The sequence below is a fragment of the Osmerus eperlanus genome, chromosome 14 (genome assembly GCF_963692335.1).
Source record: "Osmerus eperlanus chromosome 14, fOsmEpe2.1, whole genome shotgun sequence".
Classification (NCBI taxonomy): domain Eukaryota; kingdom Metazoa; phylum Chordata; class Actinopteri; order Osmeriformes; family Osmeridae; genus Osmerus; species Osmerus eperlanus.
In genome coordinates, this window is record NC_085031.1 from 5,936,372 (window position 1) to 5,958,331 (window position 21,960).

At 46.7% G+C, this 21,960-nt stretch overlaps 1 protein-coding gene across 3 annotated transcripts in view; it reads left to right on the top strand.

The window, feature by feature from the left end:
• Positions 1-1,784: 1,784 nt before the first annotated feature.
• znf462 (zinc finger protein 462) overlaps positions 1,785-21,960 on the top strand; it is a 31,676-nt gene continuing 11,500 nt past the window's right edge. For 2 of the 3 annotated variants that reach the window (XM_062477410.1, XM_062477412.1), the window contains exons 1-3: positions 1,785-1,925; positions 16,093-16,398; positions 16,608-21,793. In XM_062477410.1, coding sequence (XP_062333394.1) covers positions 16,131-16,398; positions 16,608-21,793 — 5,454 coding nt within the window. In that variant the 5' untranslated portion in view covers positions 1,785-1,925; positions 16,093-16,130. Of the gene's footprint in view, positions 1,926-2,140; positions 2,276-16,092; positions 16,399-16,607; positions 21,794-21,960 lie in introns of those variants that run through there. The other variant, XM_062477411.1, reaches the window with a different exon arrangement.

Consider the following 21,960-nt stretch of genomic DNA (forward strand, 5'->3'; position numbering starts at 1 on the left):
GTCAGTGATAAGAAGATCCATACACCCGTCAGGTGCTGTGTCACAACAGGAAAATAAATGTACAGAATATATTACATACAGTGTGAGAAATGTGAATGTATTATTCAGTCTAAATCGTTTTATTTGAATCTACCAACACGCCCTGCCAAGCACAAATGCATCATTCACTACCCCAGGTCTAACGAGAAATTACTTCAGCACGTCAAGCATTATTAACTAATGTGGTATTTCTACATGACATATGGTTAAATTGTTCGGTCTGTGGGATAAATCATAAAACAATTACTGCCCCACGTACAGTAATGTGAAAAGGGTTAGGATTTCACGTCACTTTCATATATTAATTATATTAATCACTTGTCACAGTTTATTTCTGAACTAGTATGTAGATGTAATGCGTTATCTTGTATGCGTTAAAAGATCATTTAAAGTGGATTTATCCTCAAATATCATGTGTGCTGCTTGGAGCTTGATTTGACCAGATGCATTTGAATGGGAAAAGACAATACAAAAAGGTCTATAATACGTGGGACTCTCTTAGTCCTAGTTAAATTAAGGTAAAATCAAATAAATAAATGTGTTAGGAATTAGATCATGTGTCAACGTGCAGTGGAGTCAACATAAAACTACAGAGGGAAATTGTTATCTCAGAAAGTTTAGTCGAAAAACAACTTGTTACAGTAAGTTACATGAAGAAACAGTTTATCACAACTTTCATGAAGGAGCATATATTCATTATTCATGAGTGCTCCTTAATGTGTTTCTAATCCCAGATGTGTCTCCTATACGGCCCCATTCATATCGGTCAGAAGCAGACAAATAATGCAGAAGCTCAAGGTAGCCTGGAACACTCAACACAGCATTAGAAAACCCAGACAACATATTCTACTTGTTCATACAGTCTAACACACACTTAACAACACATCGGATCAGCCGGGGTCATGGGTAAGGACAAGTGCACTTAAATTCCATTAAGTTCCTTGATCTGCCGATGGATCTCGAGTCAGTCATCCTTGCCCCTCTTTTCCTTCCCTCTCTCCTTCTCCTAACCTCCTCCCCCTATCCCCTCCCCTTTCTCCTCTGCTTTAGATGCACCAGGACGGCTTCCTTCTCTTTTGTCCTGGGCTGCTGTCTTTGTTCTTGAGCTTGTGGACCAGAGGCAGTGACACAGTGGTAGCACAGCGGTTGGTCAGAACCGCAAGTCTATCATAACATGGAGCTCCTTGGGTATAGCCTAGCTTAGCCTAGCCTATCGTCATCAGTTGAAGTCATTTGAGTTCATCAGTGCTTATAATACATCAATAAGACACACACGTGAGAGCAAATCACATTTGACAGCTCCCTCATTTAATTTTTTATATTAGCCTAGTTTGTCTGTCGATCTGTCTAACAGCTTGTCTGTCTTTCTGTCTGGTATGTTTTTCTGTTTGGTATGTCACTCAGCATCAGGACCAAAGCCGAGTCCATAGCATAGTGAACTGCAGTTAACCCCGATAACGTCGGGGGCGTTTGGATAGGTTACTGTATAGTTTTATTCTCTTACAGTACGTCTATCTGTTAAGGACGGCCATTGAGACGCTTGCTGGGTCGTGTTGTAAATGTGCCTACATGAAGGATGTTCTGCTTCCAGGATACACACTTTGACCATCCTGATGCCGTGTCGTCTCATCGAAAACTCTTGTGCACCCTCTGGTGCTTGCTAGTCTCCCAAACTTCTTTGTGTAGCCTGCTTTGCAGATTGTCTTCCTTGACTGTGTGGTTGCTCATTATTCAGAGACAGACGGATCTCAGGTCATCTGCAGCTGCAGCAAAGCAGAAGCAGGAAAGATGGCGATCATCCACTACTAGACCGGGTACACGCATGAAATACTGGACAGGACAACTTTTGGGAAGATCGCTTCTTCTGGAGAAGACGTAGCCTACCTGTGAGTTTTACCGTAATTTCCTCATTGTGAAGATCACGGCTTAGGGGTTTCGATATCTACGAGAACGTCGTTGTGCTAGATGGAATTTGGAGAGCGCCTCGTGAGTGACCTGGAAAGAGCTTATCCCCTTGCCTTAGTTTAGGAGCTGCCGTGGTGACTCGTGCGAGTATAAGCGTCGCGGGCACCCGTGTAGTCAAAGTCGACTGGGTCTTCTCGCGACCCAACAGTATTCTACCAAGCTTCCATTCGCGTAGCTACAGTCTCTGTCGCTTCTTTAATTCTTCAAAGTATCCAGAAGGAAGCGGTTACATGGTTAGAAGGTTGTGTGTGTAGCCAGTCTTGGAACCAGGGTGAGTTTATTCTAGCGTGTCTGGTCAGGGAATTAACGTCTGTCCTTCTGCCGTTGTTGTGGGTTGCTGTGGCTCCAAAGAGAGAAGCCATTGCACGGATTGCTCTGCACTCCCCAGCCAGCGCTGAGGGAGCTGAGCCTCCATTAGCGACAGCCTGGCTGGCATCGCCTCTGGTCCACGTCCAGACACCCACTAAAAAGCCATGTCCAGCGTGCGCTCCCAACGGCTTCCCTCAATTAAAACCGTATATCCTTGGATTTAATGGTGTTCTCCGTGTGATCGGACCTATCTCGGTGGATGGAGATACAATTCATTTCAGTTCTACTTTATTTTTTGGTGTATGGTTGATTCTGTACGTCTGTTCGTCCTGGCTGTTTTGGATGCGTATTGCTTTCAGTGCTCTCAAGTCAGGTATGTCATTGTGGGGCTTCACCATAAAATGGAGGAAGGCAGATGAGGCTCCTAGGAGAGCCTGAAGTCAGACTGAAGTCCTCACGCCAGAACAAAGGTGGACTCTCGTCATTCCGAATATCAGACGGCTTATCTTGGATTAGTTTGAAAGTCTACATGGACGAGTGGCTTTCAAAGCGTGGTTAGTTATTTTTGTGGTGTAGATTCTTTATGAAAATACGGTGGAGGTGACGGCCTAAATGTCATCAAATGCTTCTTTGATCTAGCACTTTTCAATAATATAATATTGCAACTAATTAAAAAAACTTTTTCGTGGGATTTTGTTGTTGGTCTAACGCTGCAGGATGTGGTTGGTTCTCAGTGGACAATAATGTTGCTTTGAGGGTTGGACTTATGAATGAGATGGGAATCTTAATGCTGAATAATGCAGTATTTTAGCCCTCTGGTCAGTTGTGTTGAACAAAGTGCTTCACATACTACCAACTCTGTGAGAAGCGAACTGTTGCAAGAAGTTCCTCATGAAGTTACTGAGATATTGAGTTTCTTCACCGAAGTTTATCATGTTCAATTATTATTCGAGATTTAGAATGAAAGGGGTCTTTATGTGGAGGTGAAACGTTTTTTGAAAGATTGTAATGATAATTTCAGCCTTCAAATTTGATGATTTGTTTACTTTTAGGGTACATTTAAAAACTGTTACACATTATTTATGACATGACTGACAGGCCTACTTTAATAGCTTACATGTTCCAACAATTTTTGATTGATTACAGTATTTAGGTTGATTACAAACAAGCGTCTTTTGATGAATCCATAAAATTAGTAAAGAGTAAAGAATATACTGGATAGGCTAAACACTTGAGTGTTGAATAGTAAAATTAAATAACAAGCACATTTACGTAATGATGAATCTGTAGAAGTGTGGTCCATCTAGAGGCATATCAGTGAGGAAACAGAGGTGTGTGTATGTGAGTGTGTGTAAGTGCGTGGCTCTGCAGTTCCTCCAACCACTGTGAAATCTTGCTGACAAGGAGACTGAGCTAGACACACTCTGACTGCGACAACTGTGGCTGGGAGCATTAGGAGGAGGAGGTGGTGGAGGAGGAGTGATCAAAATGGTGGCTGGAGCTCCTTATCTCCTGTCAGGACAAACAGGTTCTCAGAACGAAGACGCTGCTGAGAACCTTGAGGTGGAAACACCAGAGGAATGAGACCATTAGATGCCTCCTCAGCTTCAGCTCAGCTTCGCTACAGATGTCATCTTCAAATGTCTAGACTTCATAGTTCCCCGACCTCCATTATGGATGGGACTTATTTAGATATCATGCTACTTGGTAGATGTGTTATAGCGTGGTAATAGTACAGTAATTCATACGGTGGGTTAACCCAATGTATTTTCATCCAATGTTTTTTCTGGGAGGTTCTAGCTCACATGCATTCCACATGACTAGTCAAGTGCAGGGCCAGGGTCAAAGGTCGTTTCTAGTTCAGTTTCTCCAGTGTGTGGCATGGGGGACACTACCCAGCGATTTGATGAAGGAATGGATCCCAGTTACCCTTTTAAACGATACAGAACTTCAGGTGTTTACAATTAAGTCGAACAGAGGAGAAACAACCCAGGTTAGAGAAGCTAGATGCAAGACCATAGCACAGATATGACAGCTCCCTAACTGTAAGAGTGACCAGATATTTGTACACTCTTGTAGAAACAGGACCAGAAAACTCTCTCCTAATGGTACTAGATTACATTTACCTTATGAATAAATATTGATAGTAGATCTTTCATTCATGTTTGAATATCATAAATGGAAACAGCTTGGATGCTTTGTAAAAAATATGACATAACAGGGTTTTTGGAAGGTATTTGAGGATTACATCAAGAGGAATCCATTTTGAATTTAGGGCGGTAGGGGGTTGGGATTAGACAACTAGAAAGATATGTGAGTTTACTGATGTTTGGATGGGGAGGAAGTGGTTATGAAGCTCTCTCACACACATATAGTACACACACACACACACACACACACACACACACACACACACACACACACACACACACACACACACACACACACACACGCACACACATACACACACACACACACACACAAGCACACACACACACACACACAGAAGTGCACTACTCTGCACTTCACTGCTGCTCTGGAAGTGTACCTTAGGCTGTAGTAGACATGGCTGGAGGAACACACAAAAGACAATTGCAATGCTCCAGTGAGCACTTTCTGGACATGGTGCATGGGCTCCTTAGATGTAGCCTCTACTGGTACACACACATAGACACTACAGCCCTATTTTAGGCAAGTTCTTTATGTCAATATTGGGTGGCTGCTAGGCTGCCTAGCTACTCTGTCCACCATTCTTCTGTTGTTTTGCTGCAGCCATATATTTGCACTCTTGAGGTAATGCTATTATAGTTTAACTTAAGGTGATAATGCAAGGTGATCACAGAGACTCATTGTAGGGAGGAAAAAGGGGATCTGTCTTGTTGAAGGGACTTTCTAGTTCTGGTTTTTGGTCTATTGCCAAGATCCATCATGGTGGCAATGTCTCTCTCACTCTCTCATTCACTTTCTCTCTCTGTCTTCATGAGCTGGCCTTCATATATCCTGGGCCTTATCAAAGCAAATTAGTTGTGTTTTTTGTGGTTGAAAAAAAAGTCTGTTAATTAGCTATATTAGATGGTCAAGTTGAATTGAATCTCAAAATGCTCTGGCACAAAGTTCTCACAAAGTTGTCTTTCTGGAGATCTTATCTGTCTGATCAGTCTGATCCATACTCCTTCTTCCACTCAACCCAACCCTGGTCTGGATTCTCTGAACCTGCTCAATGGGCCGCCAGGCCACTGGAAAAAAAAAACGGATTCTTCGGAGACGCCCGTTCCTTGGTCTAGTCTGGTGGCTATGGACAAGGCCTTCATTGAGCAGGAACAGGAGTGGTGTTGTGGCAGGACTCTCCACAGGCCTGGCCTCAGAGGCACACAGAGCTGTCCAAGGACCATTAAATATTTAAGGGCTTGGAAAGGAGGTCTCGCTGGCTGTAAGTTAATATTGATGGGTCTCATCTTTCCATCACAGACTTCTTGTATGGACTGTATTGCCTCAAAAGGTTTTGGTCAGAAACGAACCTGGTAAACCATAGGGATGTCGCGAGCTTACGCTCAGTTTCACTACATGCCACATGAAACTGAGAGTGAGATTGGAAGATCAGTGTGATATGAGGTTCTTGCCTCTCTGAAGGGGTGCCCAAATACAACGCGTATCAAAGTATAATAAAATCAGCTTTGTAAAGTTGTTAGGCTTAAAGTCTGAATATTAAATTACTTTTCTTTCTTTTTTTTACCAGTGTGTAAGAGCAGACCCAAGGTGTTTCTCTCTCTCTCTCTCTCTCTTTCTTACTCTCTCTCTCTTTTACTCGCTCTCTCCTTCCCTCTGAGACCTGTCCAAGCCCTCTAGTCCAGCTTGTAACCCCAGCCTCTCTGAAACTATAGTCTCTGCTAGGTCAGGGAAGCTGGAAAGACAGTAATTCGTTGTCTTCTGGCAACAATCCAAAGGACATCATTATGACAAATCTGCTCTATTCCTACCCATGAGCTAGCTGTCATACAGAGTTTATCCTCTTAAATTGGTTCAGTCCAAATGCAGGCCTGTGATAAAAGGTGTGTTTGGGATTTTTTCTACAACTTCTGACCTATATCTGGAGTGAATGGGGAAGCTTCCGTGTTTGGTTTGAATGAGCTGTTATGCCTGTGTGAGTCCAGCAGTATAGGAACCCTAGTGTAGTTAGCACACATGTTGAATATGTTTTGGGTTTCTCCCCCTAGGTCTGGTCAAATCTGACCAAACCAATGGCCAATTGGGTTTGCAAAAAACAGGAAATGGTGACCTAACAGAGATGGCGCGTAGAATGTACAGCTAATTGTTCTAATTGTCTTTGTGGAAAAGCACTTCCTGGTCTCTCTCCGAGACCTGTCCTTTGCAACATTGCAGGTTTCTGTAGCTTCAGTCAATAGGCCTTGACCCAGCATTTGACCCGCACTGGGGGAATCCACATTTGAACCATTCTGTCTGAAGGTATGTTGTTATCTGGATTTGAATTCACAGATTAATACTGTGCCAACTCCTTGCCAGGCTACAGTTAGGGTCTCTCTGGACCAGAATACAGTAGAACACAAACAAGAGTAGAATAGAATAAAGTCCTTGTGTGATCACCTGTTACTATAGAAACACCAAAGAGTCTTCTTCTCTGGGTTTCTTCTCAGCTCAGGGGAGGGTGAGCCTCAGGAGAAATCCAAATACCTCCATTCGTCATTTTTTTTTCCATCCATAAAATAAAATTGTAAAAATAATCTTGCCCAAGGCTTGCAATTAATTTGTGCACTTAATCATTTTTTGGGATGGCATATTTAATTAACCTTGTTGCTGAGACTCCTTCCTGAGGACTCCTTCATGTGTCTATCAGAAATAGAACCAGTGGATGTAGTGATGGTGGCTTAAGACAATGTTCTTGTAAGACTGTCATTGGATTATCAGAAGGTCCTTTTGGTCCTATGTTAAGTATTTTGTCTTGGTGAGCGGAAGATGAGTTTGCTGTTCCCTGCTGTGTATTACCTCACACAGAGAACCAGAAAATGCAGGAAGTGTACCTAGAGCATGTGATCACCACCAACAGCAGATAGGTGTTTGTTTTGGGTTTTGGCTTCAAAGCCTAGCATGGTTTCTTCAAAACCACGGCTAAACCTGTGCTGTGAGTTCCTCCCAGGCAGCCTGAGCAGCAACTCCATATTAGGACACATGTTCTTTAGATCTTTCTAGAACGTCAGCTGCAGCACAGAAGACAGAAGAGAGGCCTGGCGGCCATCCGTCCACAGAAACCATCTCACTTCTGCTTTCCCTGGCAGCTATGACAGCAGGGGAACCAGAAAGGAAACAGACCCAGCTAGCAAGCAAGGTCTGCTGCTTTTAAGCTAAACAGTCCCATCTGTGTAACCAGATAGCAGAGTAGCCAGGCTATCAGGGTAGGGAGGGGGACCGGGGGACGAGAGTGCCCAGTCGCTCTCAGACCTTGAGGATCACAAAATGGTGGATGACCATGCCGATGATCCTCCTGACTGTGTGTCACTGTCCTCTCTTCTTCCTCTGGCTGCTGCTCTGTGTGAAACGAAGTACTGTCTGTTTTGCACTGGCCTCAGCTTCTGCTGCGATGCAGAAGATAATTCTGTCAGCTCAGTGAGAGAGAGAGAGATAGAGAGAGAGAGAGCAGTCAAGTGAGGTGACTTTGCTGAAACAGGTTGAGCAATGCTGTGACGAGTAGACAGTGAACCCTCTCCCTGAATTTCAGGTTTCCAAACCTTATCTAACCTTGAGTCCTACCAAGTCCTACCAAGCCCAAAACCAAAGGGAGTTTTCTGTTGTTTGTTTTTTTAAATTTGATTTCTGTCAGTTGGTTTTGTTGCCAGAAGCTGAATTCATGTTTGACTTGAAGGCCATGTCAAAGTAATCTTTTTTTTTTTTTACCAAGGGGCTTCCTGAAAAGATCACTGAATATTCAGTGTTGTATGCCTTAACGACATATAGAACCTGCGTGAGAGTCCTGCGAAGGCGTCACCCTCAGTTTCACCATGACAACATGCTGTAGATGAAAGCACAGGCGTGTCACTGGAGGAGCTCTCTTCCTGGTCTGCTCCTCTGTTGCCTCCTTGTGCAAGAGGCCGTTGCTCTCGAGTGCTCTGTGTCACAACAGAGCTCTCCTGTTTTTGAAGGAGTAGGAACAATCAGAGCTTTCTGAAATACACAAACGCTCCCCTTGAAGCACGGTTGCCTGTCCTGGGCCATGACACTGCTTTTGATTTGGTGCTGGAACGAGCAGTTAGCAGGAAGTTCTCTTTGATGGAGGAAGGAGACGGTTGTATCTGGTCTGGTCTTGTTGCCAGGTCTGTTAAGAGACGTGGTGGGGGTGGGGAAGAGATATTAAGTATTAAAGGCTGCCTGGGTAATGTCAGGTAACCATCTGCCACAGGGCTGACACGAGCACAGCCTGACCTTGCAGTATGGATTCCCAGACATCAAATAGCAAATTATCATCTCTTCCCCAGGATTAGCATAGTGTAGCTACTACAGACGCTACTGCTTCACACACTAATGGTATTTTTTTTTTCAAGTCAAGTCTGGCTTCAAGCTCTCCGTCAGCAGGACACTTTGAGGTTCAAAGATCAAAATCCTCTCTCCCTCCCCCTCTCCCTCTCTTTCTTTCTCTCGCTGTGTCTTTATTGTCCTGTGCTGTTCAGGTGAGACAGACGTGAACCTCAACAGTTAGAATAAAAAATAACATATAACATCAAGAAATGAATGTGCTCTCAGTGTAACAGTGTTTCCCCACAAGCTTGCTGAAAGGAAGCCACATGCAGCACCATGTTGTATCAGAGAGCACATTCACATGAAACCTGCTGGACTCATTTTCCCAGAATGCCTTGTGGTTACTGTGGTGCGCTGGTTCCTTTTCCTGTTTACCTCCTCAGCCTGTCACTAGTGAAGGTCAGACAGGCAGACAGAAGAGAGGAGCTGCTGCTGGTTTCAGCGCCTTCAGCAGACTGCTCTGTGAGAAGCTCCATGCTAGTTGGTTAATGGTTGACCTAGTTTGCCAGGCCATATGCTTCCTGAAACAGAGTTGATGCCAAATAAAAGCCCTGTTTTTTTGTGTGGTGGAGAAGATTACTGCTGTCTGATTTTTAGACACTGTTTCTTCAGGGGTTCCTGTAGTATGTAATTATAATGTTGTACTTTGTACATGTCTTGCTGTGAGAGGATTAGTGAGACTGTAAGGTTGAAACATTGGTAAGTGGTTAAAAACACATCACCATGGTGACAAGGCAACTGTTGCCTTGGATAGTCTCTACATGTTCTTGTGTAGTATCCCACTATTGTTGTTTTTTCTAGTTTTGACTGTTTATATTTTAGCGTGAGACACCAAAATGTCATAGATTGCCGTGAAGGTCAAGTTGGAGTGTCACCTTTTGTGACAAAAAAGAAGTCCGTTTTTGCAGTTTGTCTAAATGAGTCATGTGAAGTGAGTCAAAAGTATCTGAAATGTCTGTGAAATCCCTTCGTCATCGTCCAATGTCCCGTCTCTCAGCGGTAGATGCCCAAATGTTTTGGTAAGGTAGTTTTATGGAACATGCTATTGATCCTTCCATATTTAGAATAGCCCCGGCCATTGATCTGTCAGGTGGAATCGATATCAGCTCTTATGTATTGGGACTTCTTCCAATGAGCAGTGTCAAATGATAATTTCATCATCCTCATTTGAGGAAGTGTTATCTGTCATCAGTGTGATGACCAGGAGTTAATCGTCTCCACAGTCTTTAGTACACTCTATTATTATAGAACAGTTATCTTCAATAGGCCGACATGGTTTATGAGAAGCACTCTTCAGAGAAGGTATTTGTTTACCATGGGTATGGTTTGCATTAATAAATAAGCCATTATGATTTCAATGTTCATCGTTCGGTTCCTCTTAAGAACAGGGTGGCCAAAAAGGGAGGGGGGGGGGTTGGGGGAGGGTCAACCATGCCTCTACTGTTGTTGGCGCAGTACCTGTCAGCGTGTCCCTGAGAGACGCAGAGAGGACAGTGGAGAATGTGCCTGTCAGTCAGTCCTCGGGAGGAAGGTCAGAGAGGTCACAGTCTGACAAGCTCTCTCCCTATGAACCAGACAGCCGCCCTAAACTAGACAGACTGACACAGATAGAAACTCCACTGCCAGCCAGCTAACCGTGGGTTTCAACTGCAGATGGTTATTTTGGTTAGCTTGCATTTAGCTTTGTGTGCACCATGGGGGCACCATTCCTAATTTGAACCCTAAATAACTCCGAAAGCGTGCGTCAGGAGATTCTTCTGAGGACCTTTTTGGGTTGGGAAGCCTGGTAACATATCAAGCACTCCACACCGTGATAAGTGATTTGGGAGGTCTTCTATCTTAGATGTCTCTCAGTATTTGTTTCATTGTATTTTGTGTGTGCGTATGAACACGTGTCTGTTCAAGTGTGTATTCATGCAGATTTTTATGCGTGTCCTATAGCTTCCAGAATATGAACATACTACACACACAGCTTTAATCGTCATAAAGTTGAGACTGGAGCACCGATGGAAGAGTTCGACAGGAGTCATAAAAGAGAGGCACACCTCTAATGGAACACAGTGAGTGGAGCAGTCCAAAAGATGTCACACGTTGTCACTACACAGTTACCTGTTGCCCCTGGATCTGTGTTTATGCTAGATTAGGCCAGTCCGCTGTAGCTTACAGAGACCTGCCCTCTCACCTCAGAGGCTGCTTGGACACACATCGGAGAGACCTGGTGTTAGCCGAGGCAGAGCTGTCACTGAGGCCCTATGCTGCTTTGTACCTAAATAGCTGAATTTCTGAAACATAACGCTGCTTCCTGTCAATATGACCTTTCATGTGATGGTATTGTTAGCTATTGTGACGCCCTTGACAGACAAATCAGACAGATGGTTTCAGGTCCCAGGTGAGTGACGGAACCCTATCTGATGTTTTCAGACAGCACATATTTAGAAACTTCTAACTAATAGTTCTCATGGCTCAGCAGTAGCTAATACTCCTTGCATAGTGTTGTACCAGTTGAACAAGCAACATTGCCTCAAGGTGAAACGATTGTCTGGACCAAGCTAGTAGCTCTAGTCCAGCTGAAGCTCTCTGGTCTGGAACTAGCTAGCATCTAAAGGGTTGCTGAAGCACTCTACGTTGCCTGTGAGCTTGTCAACAGCCAGGTGTATTCTTCAAACCCTGCTTCCTGGAATCATAACACATTCTTGCTGTGCATAGTTCGCTTGCATTCCCCACACTCATGTGTTGATATTCTGGTAACATTCAGGGGTTAAACCCTTTATGGGGAGTCAGATGGCTGAGCGGTTAGGGAATCGGGCTATTAATCAAAAGCGGGTTCGATTCTGGCCTTGCAAAATTATGTTGTGTCCTTGGGCAAGGCACTTCACCCTACTTGCCTCGGGGGAATGTTCCTGTATTTACTGTAAGTCGCTCTGGATAAGAGCGTCTGCTAAATGACTAAATGTAAACCTGAAGTGAATTTCATCATCATGTATGGTAGCTCTCTTTCACAGGAGAACAGGAGGGTTTGGAACACCAACATTACCAGGTAGACTGTTGTCATGGTTTCCTAGTTTTCAGGAAGTGTGTTCAGAGAACGTTGTTTATAAGTCAACATGGTATACAGTCCTCAGGCACGCTTGGTTCAACCCTTGCCAAGAGCATGTTTTGATGAGCAATAAGAATACAGTAAGCCATTATATACAATGTATCGACCATGGACATAAAAATAAGTACCTCAATACAATATTCAACACCAACTTTAGAAGTAGACACCATGTACATTAACAGGGTGCAGGAATGTGAGATGCGTTTGATTGTCAGTGTTGACAGAAAGGAAGTGGCTGAAAAGGAGAGGATGGAACGTCCATCTTGATCTCCTGCTACTTTATCTTCTGTTTGTGCAAGAGGCCGGCATTCTCTAGACACGCTGACGCAACCTATCCTCTCTTCCTCAAGAGACAATAGGATCTTTCTCCTCCCTCTCTTCCCCCCTCTCTCTTTCTCTCTCTGTCTCCATCTGCCTGTAGAGGCGTCCCTGTCAGTTGAGAGTCTAAACTTTGGCTTTGAGCTCCTTTTGTGCTTGTTTTCTAAACCCCATTGTGTGAAACAAGGAATAATGTATTGATTTGTTTCCTGAGGTGTCGTTTCTCTCTTTCTTTCTATCTATCTAATCAATTTATGTTATCTCAACCACAATCGTTTTTAAAATGAGGCCGGCGTATTTCAATCAATCAGTCATTAATAATTGAGGATGCTGCATATTTACAAGACAGGGATATGTGTCTGTTATCAGATCAATCGTTGACTTGTTGTCTATCATGGTCGCATAATGTAGCCTAATCTGCCGGCTGGCCTCACTCCTCTGTCTACTGTATGAGATGGTGGCCCAGTGGTTAAGGACAAAACCTCTGTACACCTAATCAGCTTAATGCTGGCTTATTCAAAGGCCCTCTTTCAGAGCAAGCAGCTGCTGTCGGGCAGTTTGAGTAGAGGGTGTGACTGCTGGCAGCGATCACCGATGCAGAGAGACCGGTTGGTGATTAACAAATGTCAGTAGACTTTGGAATCTGGGGAGCCCAGTCAGATGGCTTTGTCCTCTGTGCTCTGGGGAAGGTCTCCCAGGTGGCTGGGTCATGCTGCCATGCTTTCCCTCTGTCCTCCCTCCCTTCCTCCTCTCTCTCCCCTCAGTCTGCCCCTCCTAGCTCCTAGCTCCTGCTCCCCTCCTCGTCCACCCCTCAGCCCAAGGCTGCAGATGTTTTTTGAGCTCTGAAAAAAAAAAAAGGTTCCGACATGCTTTGCATTTTTAGACCCCCTTGTGGAGCTTAGCTGACGGTTCCCAAAATGTAGGCTATTTATTTCACTCCTGGCTTTGAAGAAGTCGTCAGATAGCTAGCCTGGTGTCACTCAGACCTTCTCAAAATGTTTCAGTATTCCTTTTGAATGCTGTGGGAGATAATGTCCCTCAGAAATGAAGGGTCTTCGCTCCAGCTAGGCAGGCAGGCTGGCAAGTGTGTGAGGTGTTTTCTGCTGAGCTATGCGGGCAGAGGGCTTGGGCGCAGTGCATCTGGCAGATAGATTTCTGTCAGCAGCTCTCCAGTGACAGGGCTGCAGGCTGTAGCAGCAGGAGGAGGAGGAGTAGGAGGAGGATCAGATCGTGGGTCCATGTTGTGCACTGGCTGAACACCTAAGCACACATAGCTGCCTCCTAAAATGGCTGCCCTTGAAGCTCAGAGGATCTGCAGGGCTCAGAGGCTGTCGGAGCCCTGGCCGCCCAGCTGATGAAAGCACTGCACTGTCTCACACAGCCACTGCTCTTCATGCCTGGCACCGCAACAGCTATTCCACACACATACAAGAAGACAGACAGACACCAAGGGAGATTGGCTGGATGCTTGTGCTGTTCGCCAGAGTTCTGTTCCATCCAAGGTTTTTTTTCTCCCCTTTCCGTATACCAAGGATCCTCTTGGTATCCATGTCAAGGAACATGGCCTTGGAGGGTAACTTTGTTCCGATCTCCGGTGTGCTGCCAAATGTGACCTGGGTGGGGCCTCTCATGAAGCTGTAACCTGACCCTGAATAACAAAGAGCTCCCTGGCCAGGCTGTCCTGCTCAGGCACACAGTGGCAGTGTCTGTTCTGATGCACCTTGGCTGGATGGCTAGGTGGTCGGCTGGCTGGCTGGTCCGATGGTCAGCAGGCTGACTAGTTAGATTACTGCTTGGCTGTTTGGTGAGATGGTTGGTTGGCAGACTGGTAAAATGTTTAGATTGTGGCCTGGTTTGCTGGCTGAGGGTTAGATGGCTGGCAGGCAGTTTTTATTGCATTTTTTGAATGTTATTTTCAAGTATTTTGTAACTCTTTCTGTTGCCAAGGTGAGAAGGCTCGTCCTTCGTTCCTCTGGTTTGTTGGCTGTAAATGTGAGTATTTCAGGACAGCGTTAGGCACAAACGCAGGAGTGTCATATGTAAACACAAAACTGGGGGGAATCTTTCCTCTGCTCCCAGGGATGTTGGTTGATTGTGAGGCACATTTGATTACAGTTGTGCGGTAGTTCTCATCTTACTATTTTTGTCACATGACTGAACACATGAAATATCACCTCTCATAATAAAAAATAATAAAAAAAATAGTTTTCCCGACTAAACCAAATGATTAAACAGAACAATGCACATATCAAATGGCTATACTGCTGCTAGTGTTGAGCATTAATCTGCTTTGAATACAGGCTAAATATTCATGTCCTTGCCTGACCACCTGTGGCAAGAAGATGGAATATTTGTACATTTTGTTTTTTTCTTTGCTGTATTACTGATTTCATTTAGCCTCTAGAAAGTGCTCATCAAGCCATGGCCTGTTGGAATACAGATGAGTTTGGCTACATTTTAATGGGGAATGTGCCTCTGTGTGTCACGGCTCAAAGAAAATGGACTTGAGAGGAAGAAAAAAAACACTTGATGAAAAATCTGTCACAGTGACACACCGTTGTGTATTTCCTCAATACTAACTAGCTCTGGTGGTTTCATTAGCACCCTGAAATATGTATTTTCCCTTCACTGACACTATGAATGTAGGCTGTGATGGCTGATTAAGATTGGCAGCAGTTTTGGTATTCTGAAAGCCCAAGCCTCAGCTCCATGCATGCATTGATCTGTTGAACAGCCCTATTTAAGAGAACATTTGAGGAAAGTAAGGACTAACACATTTAGGCTGTGTGTTACCACAAAGTGAAATACAGTAACTCCCATGGGGCTAGTCACTCTAGAATGAATGTTTGACTCACAACAATAAAGAGCAGTGTGGCAAAAGCCTACATAGCAGGCCTCCCATTTGAAACAAATAGAAAATATTACAAATTTTCAGGAGTCAGGTGGCTGAGCGGTGAGGGAATCGGGCTAGTAATCCGAAGGTTGCCAGTTCATGCCAACTGACGTTGTGTCCTTGGGCAAGGCACTTCAACCTGCTTGCCTCGGGGGAATGTCCCTGTATTTACTGTAAGTCGCTCTGGATAAGAGTGTCTGCTAAATGACTAAATGTAAATGTAAATTGACAGTCAGTTGGTGTAACTAAGGAGCAGTTGGTTTAGAATGTTTTGTAAGTTCATAGTTCACATCAACTGTGAAGAAGCAGTTGTCATTGGCCACTCTATCAGCTGTGTTTGCATGGCAACCCCACCACACCCAGACCACAGGCTAGCTCAGGCAAAGCCTCATCTCCCTCGGTGGATTCTTTCAATCTTATTTGATAGGGCTTGATGCCATCAGATGAGGCAGGATGATGTAAATACGAGGCTGGGCTCTGGTGTGCTGCTGGGCTGCAGCTGTGGCTTATCCCAAGGTAATAAACAGGGAACAAATCAAGCTGTAATCCCTCCTCGGCCCTCGCCATTGTTCTTGGAACCATCACAACAGAAAAAAAGAAAAGGAAAGGAGATCTTCTTAGAGTTCTGAGTAATATTGGCATCTGTAGAATTCTCTGTACTGGCCGTGACATGTTTTGTGAGATCTTTTGGACCTGTCTTGGGTTAATGGGGTCAGCTACTTAAATCTCAGTAAAAATTGCAGTGGACTGAACTTAAAGTTAAAAGTGAAATTGAAATGATCAAAATTCCACCGTAACGTACTTTTGCTGGCCTTTAGGTTAGTAGGTTAAGACAGGGCACGTTATTAATATTTGATGGACAGGTTTGAATTCTGCCTTGTCCATAAGAAGACCCTTCTGCCAGAGCGCTGGTTTCCCTGCTAACCTTCTCTCCTCTTCTCTGCAGGTCTCCCTGATTCTCCAGGGACTGGAGTCCGCTCAGCGATGGAGGAGCTGCAGTGTGATGGCTGTGATTTCCGGGCCGAGTCCCACGACGACCTGAAGACCCACATCCAGGAAGTACACACAGCCTTCCTGCAGCCTACTGATGTGGGGGATAATGGGAGTCCAGAACAGTCCAGGTCAGACTCCCTGAACTCCCCCAACCAGAAGGAGGACGAGGATGAGGAAGAGGAGGAGGATGTAGAGGAGGTTGAGGAAGAGGATACTTTGGCTTTGGACAAAGAATATGAACTTCAAAAAACAGAGAAGGGTAAATACATATTGTATGCACTGTTTAAAGTGTGTAGTTGAGCACTGAAACATAGTGATTTATGCTAATTGGGGACTACACAGAGACACAGTCAAAACCATTCATACAAACACACAAATACATGCAAATACACAAAGACACACACACACAATATAGAATTAATAGAAACCATGATAAAAACTGATTGGTCATTTTGTTTTGTTTTCCAGAATCGGGACACCAAAAACCCATACCAACAGCTAATTCCTTGATTCCATTTTTCCAGTGCAAATTCTGTGTCCGTTACTTCAGATCAAAATCCTTCCTGACAGCCCACACCAGAAAGGTGCACAGCGTTGTTGAGGGCAACAGGGACTCCCAAGCCCCAGAGCCGCCATGTTTTAGCATCATAACACACAACGACCTTTCCATGGTCTACTCCTGCCAGTATTGCACATACAAATCTCCTCGCAAAGCCAGGATCCTGAAACACCAAAGGATGCATCATAAGGAGGAGCACCCGGAGTCTCCCGAAGACCTGGACGAATCCTGCTCGGTCACAATGAAGTCTAAGACAACCTTTTGCTGTGAGTGGTGTGACTACCAGGCTCTGAGCAGGGAACGCTGGACAGACCACGTCATGGACAAACACAGTGACATGGTGAAGATTGTCTCCACCATTCAGCAATCAGAGGGGGAGGGAAGTGCAGGGTCCTCTAAGTCGGATTCGCCCTCCTCTCCCAGAAGCCCGCCCTGCTCCGACATGGCCACCAATGGCGTAAGTGGAAATGACAGCTCCTCAGCTGTCACCCCTCTCAAGATGGTGGCCGGCATTTCTGCGTTTCAGTATTCGCAGATCCAGGCAGTGGTCCCCAATAGCACAGGGTCCTCCATCCTCTCTGAAAGGTCCACCTTCGCCGTGTCAGACATCTCCAGCTCGGCCATAGACTTGGACTCCAGCATGCTCAACGAGGATGACTCTGGAGGGAGCAGCTCTGGGGATGACCTGGAAGACATGGATGACCTCAGTGACCCCTCTGCAGGGGATTCAGTTAAGCAGCTTCTGTCTGAAGAGGATAACAAGATGCTGGAGACAAAAGGGATCCCATTCAGACGCTACATGAACAGGTTCCAGTGCCCCTTCTGCTCCTTCCTCACCATGCATCGAAGAAGCATCTCCCGCCACATTGAGAACATACACCTGTCTGGGAAGACCACCGTGTATAAGTGTGACGAGTGCCCCTTCATCTGCACCAGCCCCCTGAAGCTAGGTACCCACAAGCAGAGTCATTGCTCCTCTGACTGGGACACCATGGACCTGACCAGCGAAAGCCCCGACCCACAAAACGACACCTCGGACCCTGTGAATGGGGGGAGCATAGCTACTAAGATCAATGGGAAAAGGTCTAGTGTGGTCCATGATGCCAACCAGCAGAACCCTCACCAATGCACCCTCTGTAGCTTCTCCACCACCACTCTGAAAGGGCTACGGGTCCATCAGCAACACAAACACTCCTACTGTGACGACGTGGACGTCCAGCCCACCAGCCTGGACCCTTCCCCCGACGAGCCGGCAGACCCAGACGTGGACCCGCCACCAAGCTTTGTACAGAAAACGCAAACCTCAATCCTGGGATTATCCTCTAAGAAGACGCTCACAGGGAAAACGGCAAGGAAGTCCATCAACGATCTACCGCTGGATCTGTCTCCGGTCAAGAAGAGGACCAGAATAGACGAGATAGCCAACAACCTCCAGAGTAAAATCAGCCAGAGCCAACAGGACATGGTCATCAACCTGGAGGACATGGAGGAGGATGATGGGGCAGCAGAGAATCATGCTGACGGAGATAAAGAAGACAATGACCATGAAGGCAAACACCACATATACAACTCCCAAACCGTGTACGAGCCAACTGCCACCCGAGTGACGGGCAGAGTAGGGAAAAGGAAAAGTCACCCCAAGTCTAAACTGAGCACCAGAAGCCTCCCCGTTGCGCTTACTATGTCCGATGAGGAGGACAACAACCCTAAAGACATCCAGGACCACAGCAGCCAGGACAGCCGAGACACTTTTCAAGAGACCCTGGAGTTCACCGAGGAGACGGGGACGACACGCTTTTACTGCAAACACTGTGACTACCACAACAAGTCAGCTCGCAGTGTCAGCACACACTACCAGAGGATGCACCCCTACATCAAGTTTAGCTTCAGATACATCCTCGACCCTGAGGATCAGAGTGCTGTCTTCCGATGCCTGGAGTGCTACATAGAATACAACAACTACAACGACCTCCACCAGCACTACATGGATCACCACCCCGAGGCCAGCAATGTGCTGAACTTCAACCAGCCAGACCTGATCTACATGTGTCGCTTCTGCTCATACACCAGTCCCAACGTCAGGAGCCTGATGCCCCACTACCAAAGAATGCATCCCACGGTGAAGATCAACAACGCCATGATCTTCTCCAGCTACATGGTCGAGCAGCCGCACAAGAGTGCTGAGTCGCAAACTCTGAGGGAAATCCTGAACTCTGGACCCAAGAGCCTCTCCTCGCCTTCCTCCACTCCCCGCTCTTCGACCAGCCCCGCTCTGAAGAACGCCTCCAAGACACCGGAGTCGAGCTCAGAGGCCGAGCTCCTCAAGGAGGCGATGGGCGGTAACGTGGTAGTCTACGATTGTGAAGTGTGCTCGTTTGCCAGCCCCAATATGCACTCTGTTCTGGTGCACTACCAGAAGAAACACCCGGAACAGAAGGCTTCGTATTTTCGTATACAGAAAACGATGAGGGTGATCTCTGTTGATAGGCCTCAGCCGGCCACTAACTCCTCCTTCAATGTCAGCATAGCCTCACCTTCAAAATCGACCTCCTCCCCGTTTGGTTCAGATGATGAAGTATACTACTGTAAACATTGTGTCTATAGTAACCGGTCAGTAGTGGGCGTACTGGTTCACTATCAAAAGAGACACCCAGAGATTAAGGTGACAGCAAAGTATATTAAGCATGCTTCACCTACCCCGGGTCTGATGAAGTTAATGGATGAGTTACAGATTGCCCCTCCCAAGCATTTCCTAAAACAGATCAACAACAACGGACATGATGGGACCTCACACTCCAGATTGGGTGCGGAGAAAGGAGAGGCCGAGATGCTATTCTTCTGCCAGCACTGTGACTACGGGAACCGCACCGTCAAAGGAGTTCTCATCCACTACCAGAAGAAGCACCGGGACACCAAGGCCAATGCTGACCTGGTCCGCCGTCACACGGCAGTGGTTCGCAGTCAGCGCGAGCGGGCCCAGATGGTCCAGTCTGGCAGCACTCCCGCTGCAACGCCCACCCCGACCGATCCCGAAACGTCCGGAAGCCTCCGCTCCCTGAAGTGCAAACACTGCTCCTACTCCTCGCCGTACGTCTACGCTCTCAAGAAGCACCTGAAGAAGGATCACCCTACCGTGAAGGCCACCGCTATGACCATCCTACACTGGGCCTACCAGGACGGTATCCTCGAGGCAGGCTACCACTGTGAGTGGTGCATCTACTCCCACGCCGAGCCCAACGGCCTGCTCCTGCATTACCAGAGACGGCACCCGGAGCACAACGTGGACTACACCTACATGGCCAGCAAGCTGTGGGCCGGCCCGGACTCCACTGCTGCCCAAGCCGGAGTGAACCAGGAGTCGAAGCACTACCGCTGCAGAGATTGTGCCTTCGAGGCCTGCTCCATCTGGGACATCACCAACCACTACCAGGCTGTTCACCCCTGGGCCATAAAGACTGACGAGTCCATACTACTGGATATCATCAAGACCAATAGGTCACCCGACAAACAGCACCAGCCAATCACCAAGGGACATGCGACCACTTTTGTTTATCAGACGCTTCAGGAAGACGGGGCGTTGGATATCAGCACAACGCCTCAAGACCTTCATCAACACCAGCACCAACCCCACCCTCGTCTCTCCAGCATCTCTAACAACCCGTATCAGTGCACGGTCTGTTTGTCCGAGTACAACAGCCTGCATGGGCTGCTGACTCACTATGGGAAGAAACACCCCGGAATGAAGGTGAAAGCCGCCGACTTTGCTCAGGAGGCGGACATCAACCCCAGTTCCGTCTACAAGTGCCGCCATTGTCCGTATGTGAACTCTCGAATCCATGGGGTCCTCACTCATTACCAGAAGAGGCACCCGCTGGTGAAGGTCACCGCCGAGGACTTTGCCGACGACATAGAGCACATCAAAGACGTCAGTGAAGGGGACGACAAGTGTAAAACCCAAAGGCAGGGTTACGGGGCGTACAGGTGCAAAATGTGTCCCTACACACATGGAACCCTGGAAAAACTGAAGATCCACTACGAGAAGTATCACAATCAGCCAGCCTCAGACATGTTCACTCCCTCTCTCGCAAACTTTTCAGCCAACAGGGAGGAGCCTGTGGCCGAATGCAGTGCTACCAGCGTAACGGGGGTGTCTGACGTCCAGGAGATCAGTGACTATGACTTGGCACTGTCCCAGTTCCCTATCAACAAGACAGAGAAGCACGCCATCTTTAAGTGCCAGCTCTGCAAGTACTTCTGCTCTACCCGCAAAGGCATCGCCAGACACTACCGCATCAAACACAACAACGTCCGGGCTCAGCCCGAAGGCAAGAACAACGTATTCAAGTGCGCTTTGTGCTCCTACACCAACCCCATCCGCAAAGGCCTGGCAGCACACTACCAGAAACGCCATGACATTGACGCATACTATACTCACTGCCTGGCCGCCTCCAAGACCATGGGAGACAAGCCCAGCAAAGTGGTTCTGCCCGTGTCATCAGACGGGGATGGCGTAGAGCTGAACGATGACCTAAGGTTGGCTGTGGAGAGGAGGAAGTGCTCGCTCTGTGGCTTCCAGGCATTCAGCAGGAAGAGCATCGTGTCGCACTACATCAAACGCCACCCGGGGGTCTTTCCCAAGAAACAGCACTCCAGCAAGCTGGGACGCTATTTCACGGTCATCTACGCCAAAGAACCAGAGAAGGTCCACGCCGTCGGGGAGGATGAAAAAGAAGGAGTGATGGAGGTCCAGCCAGAACTGATGCCTGAAGAAGAAGCGGAATGGCTGCCGTTTAAATGCCTAAAGTGCTTCAGGCAATCCTTCAGTACCACCGAGCTGCTTTCTGAACATTACAATGACCACCACGGCAAGGATCTGAAGAGGGACTTTGTGATACAGGCTGTTCTTGAGGAGGATGGGGCAGAGCTCTATCAGTGTGCCCACTGTGAGATGAAGTTCCTGGGTCTGATGGACCTCGGGAAACACCTGATGAACCACAATGAGGAGTTCCAGAAGAGGGCTATGAGGCAGGAGAGACGGAGGCAGCTCCTCAGCAAGCAGAAGGCTGCAGAGCCGCCTGAGGCCAAGCCTGAGAAGGTGAGAAGAGATGAAAACACAGTAGATACTGTACCTCCCTCTGGTTTTACTGCTCAGGGTGATTCAGATGTACTTCACATGCATTTACCCTTCATAGTGTTACTAGTGGTCACCAGCTCAAGCGATCAAAGGAAGATTTCATTCTCATTTGTCCGTTCAATAAAATC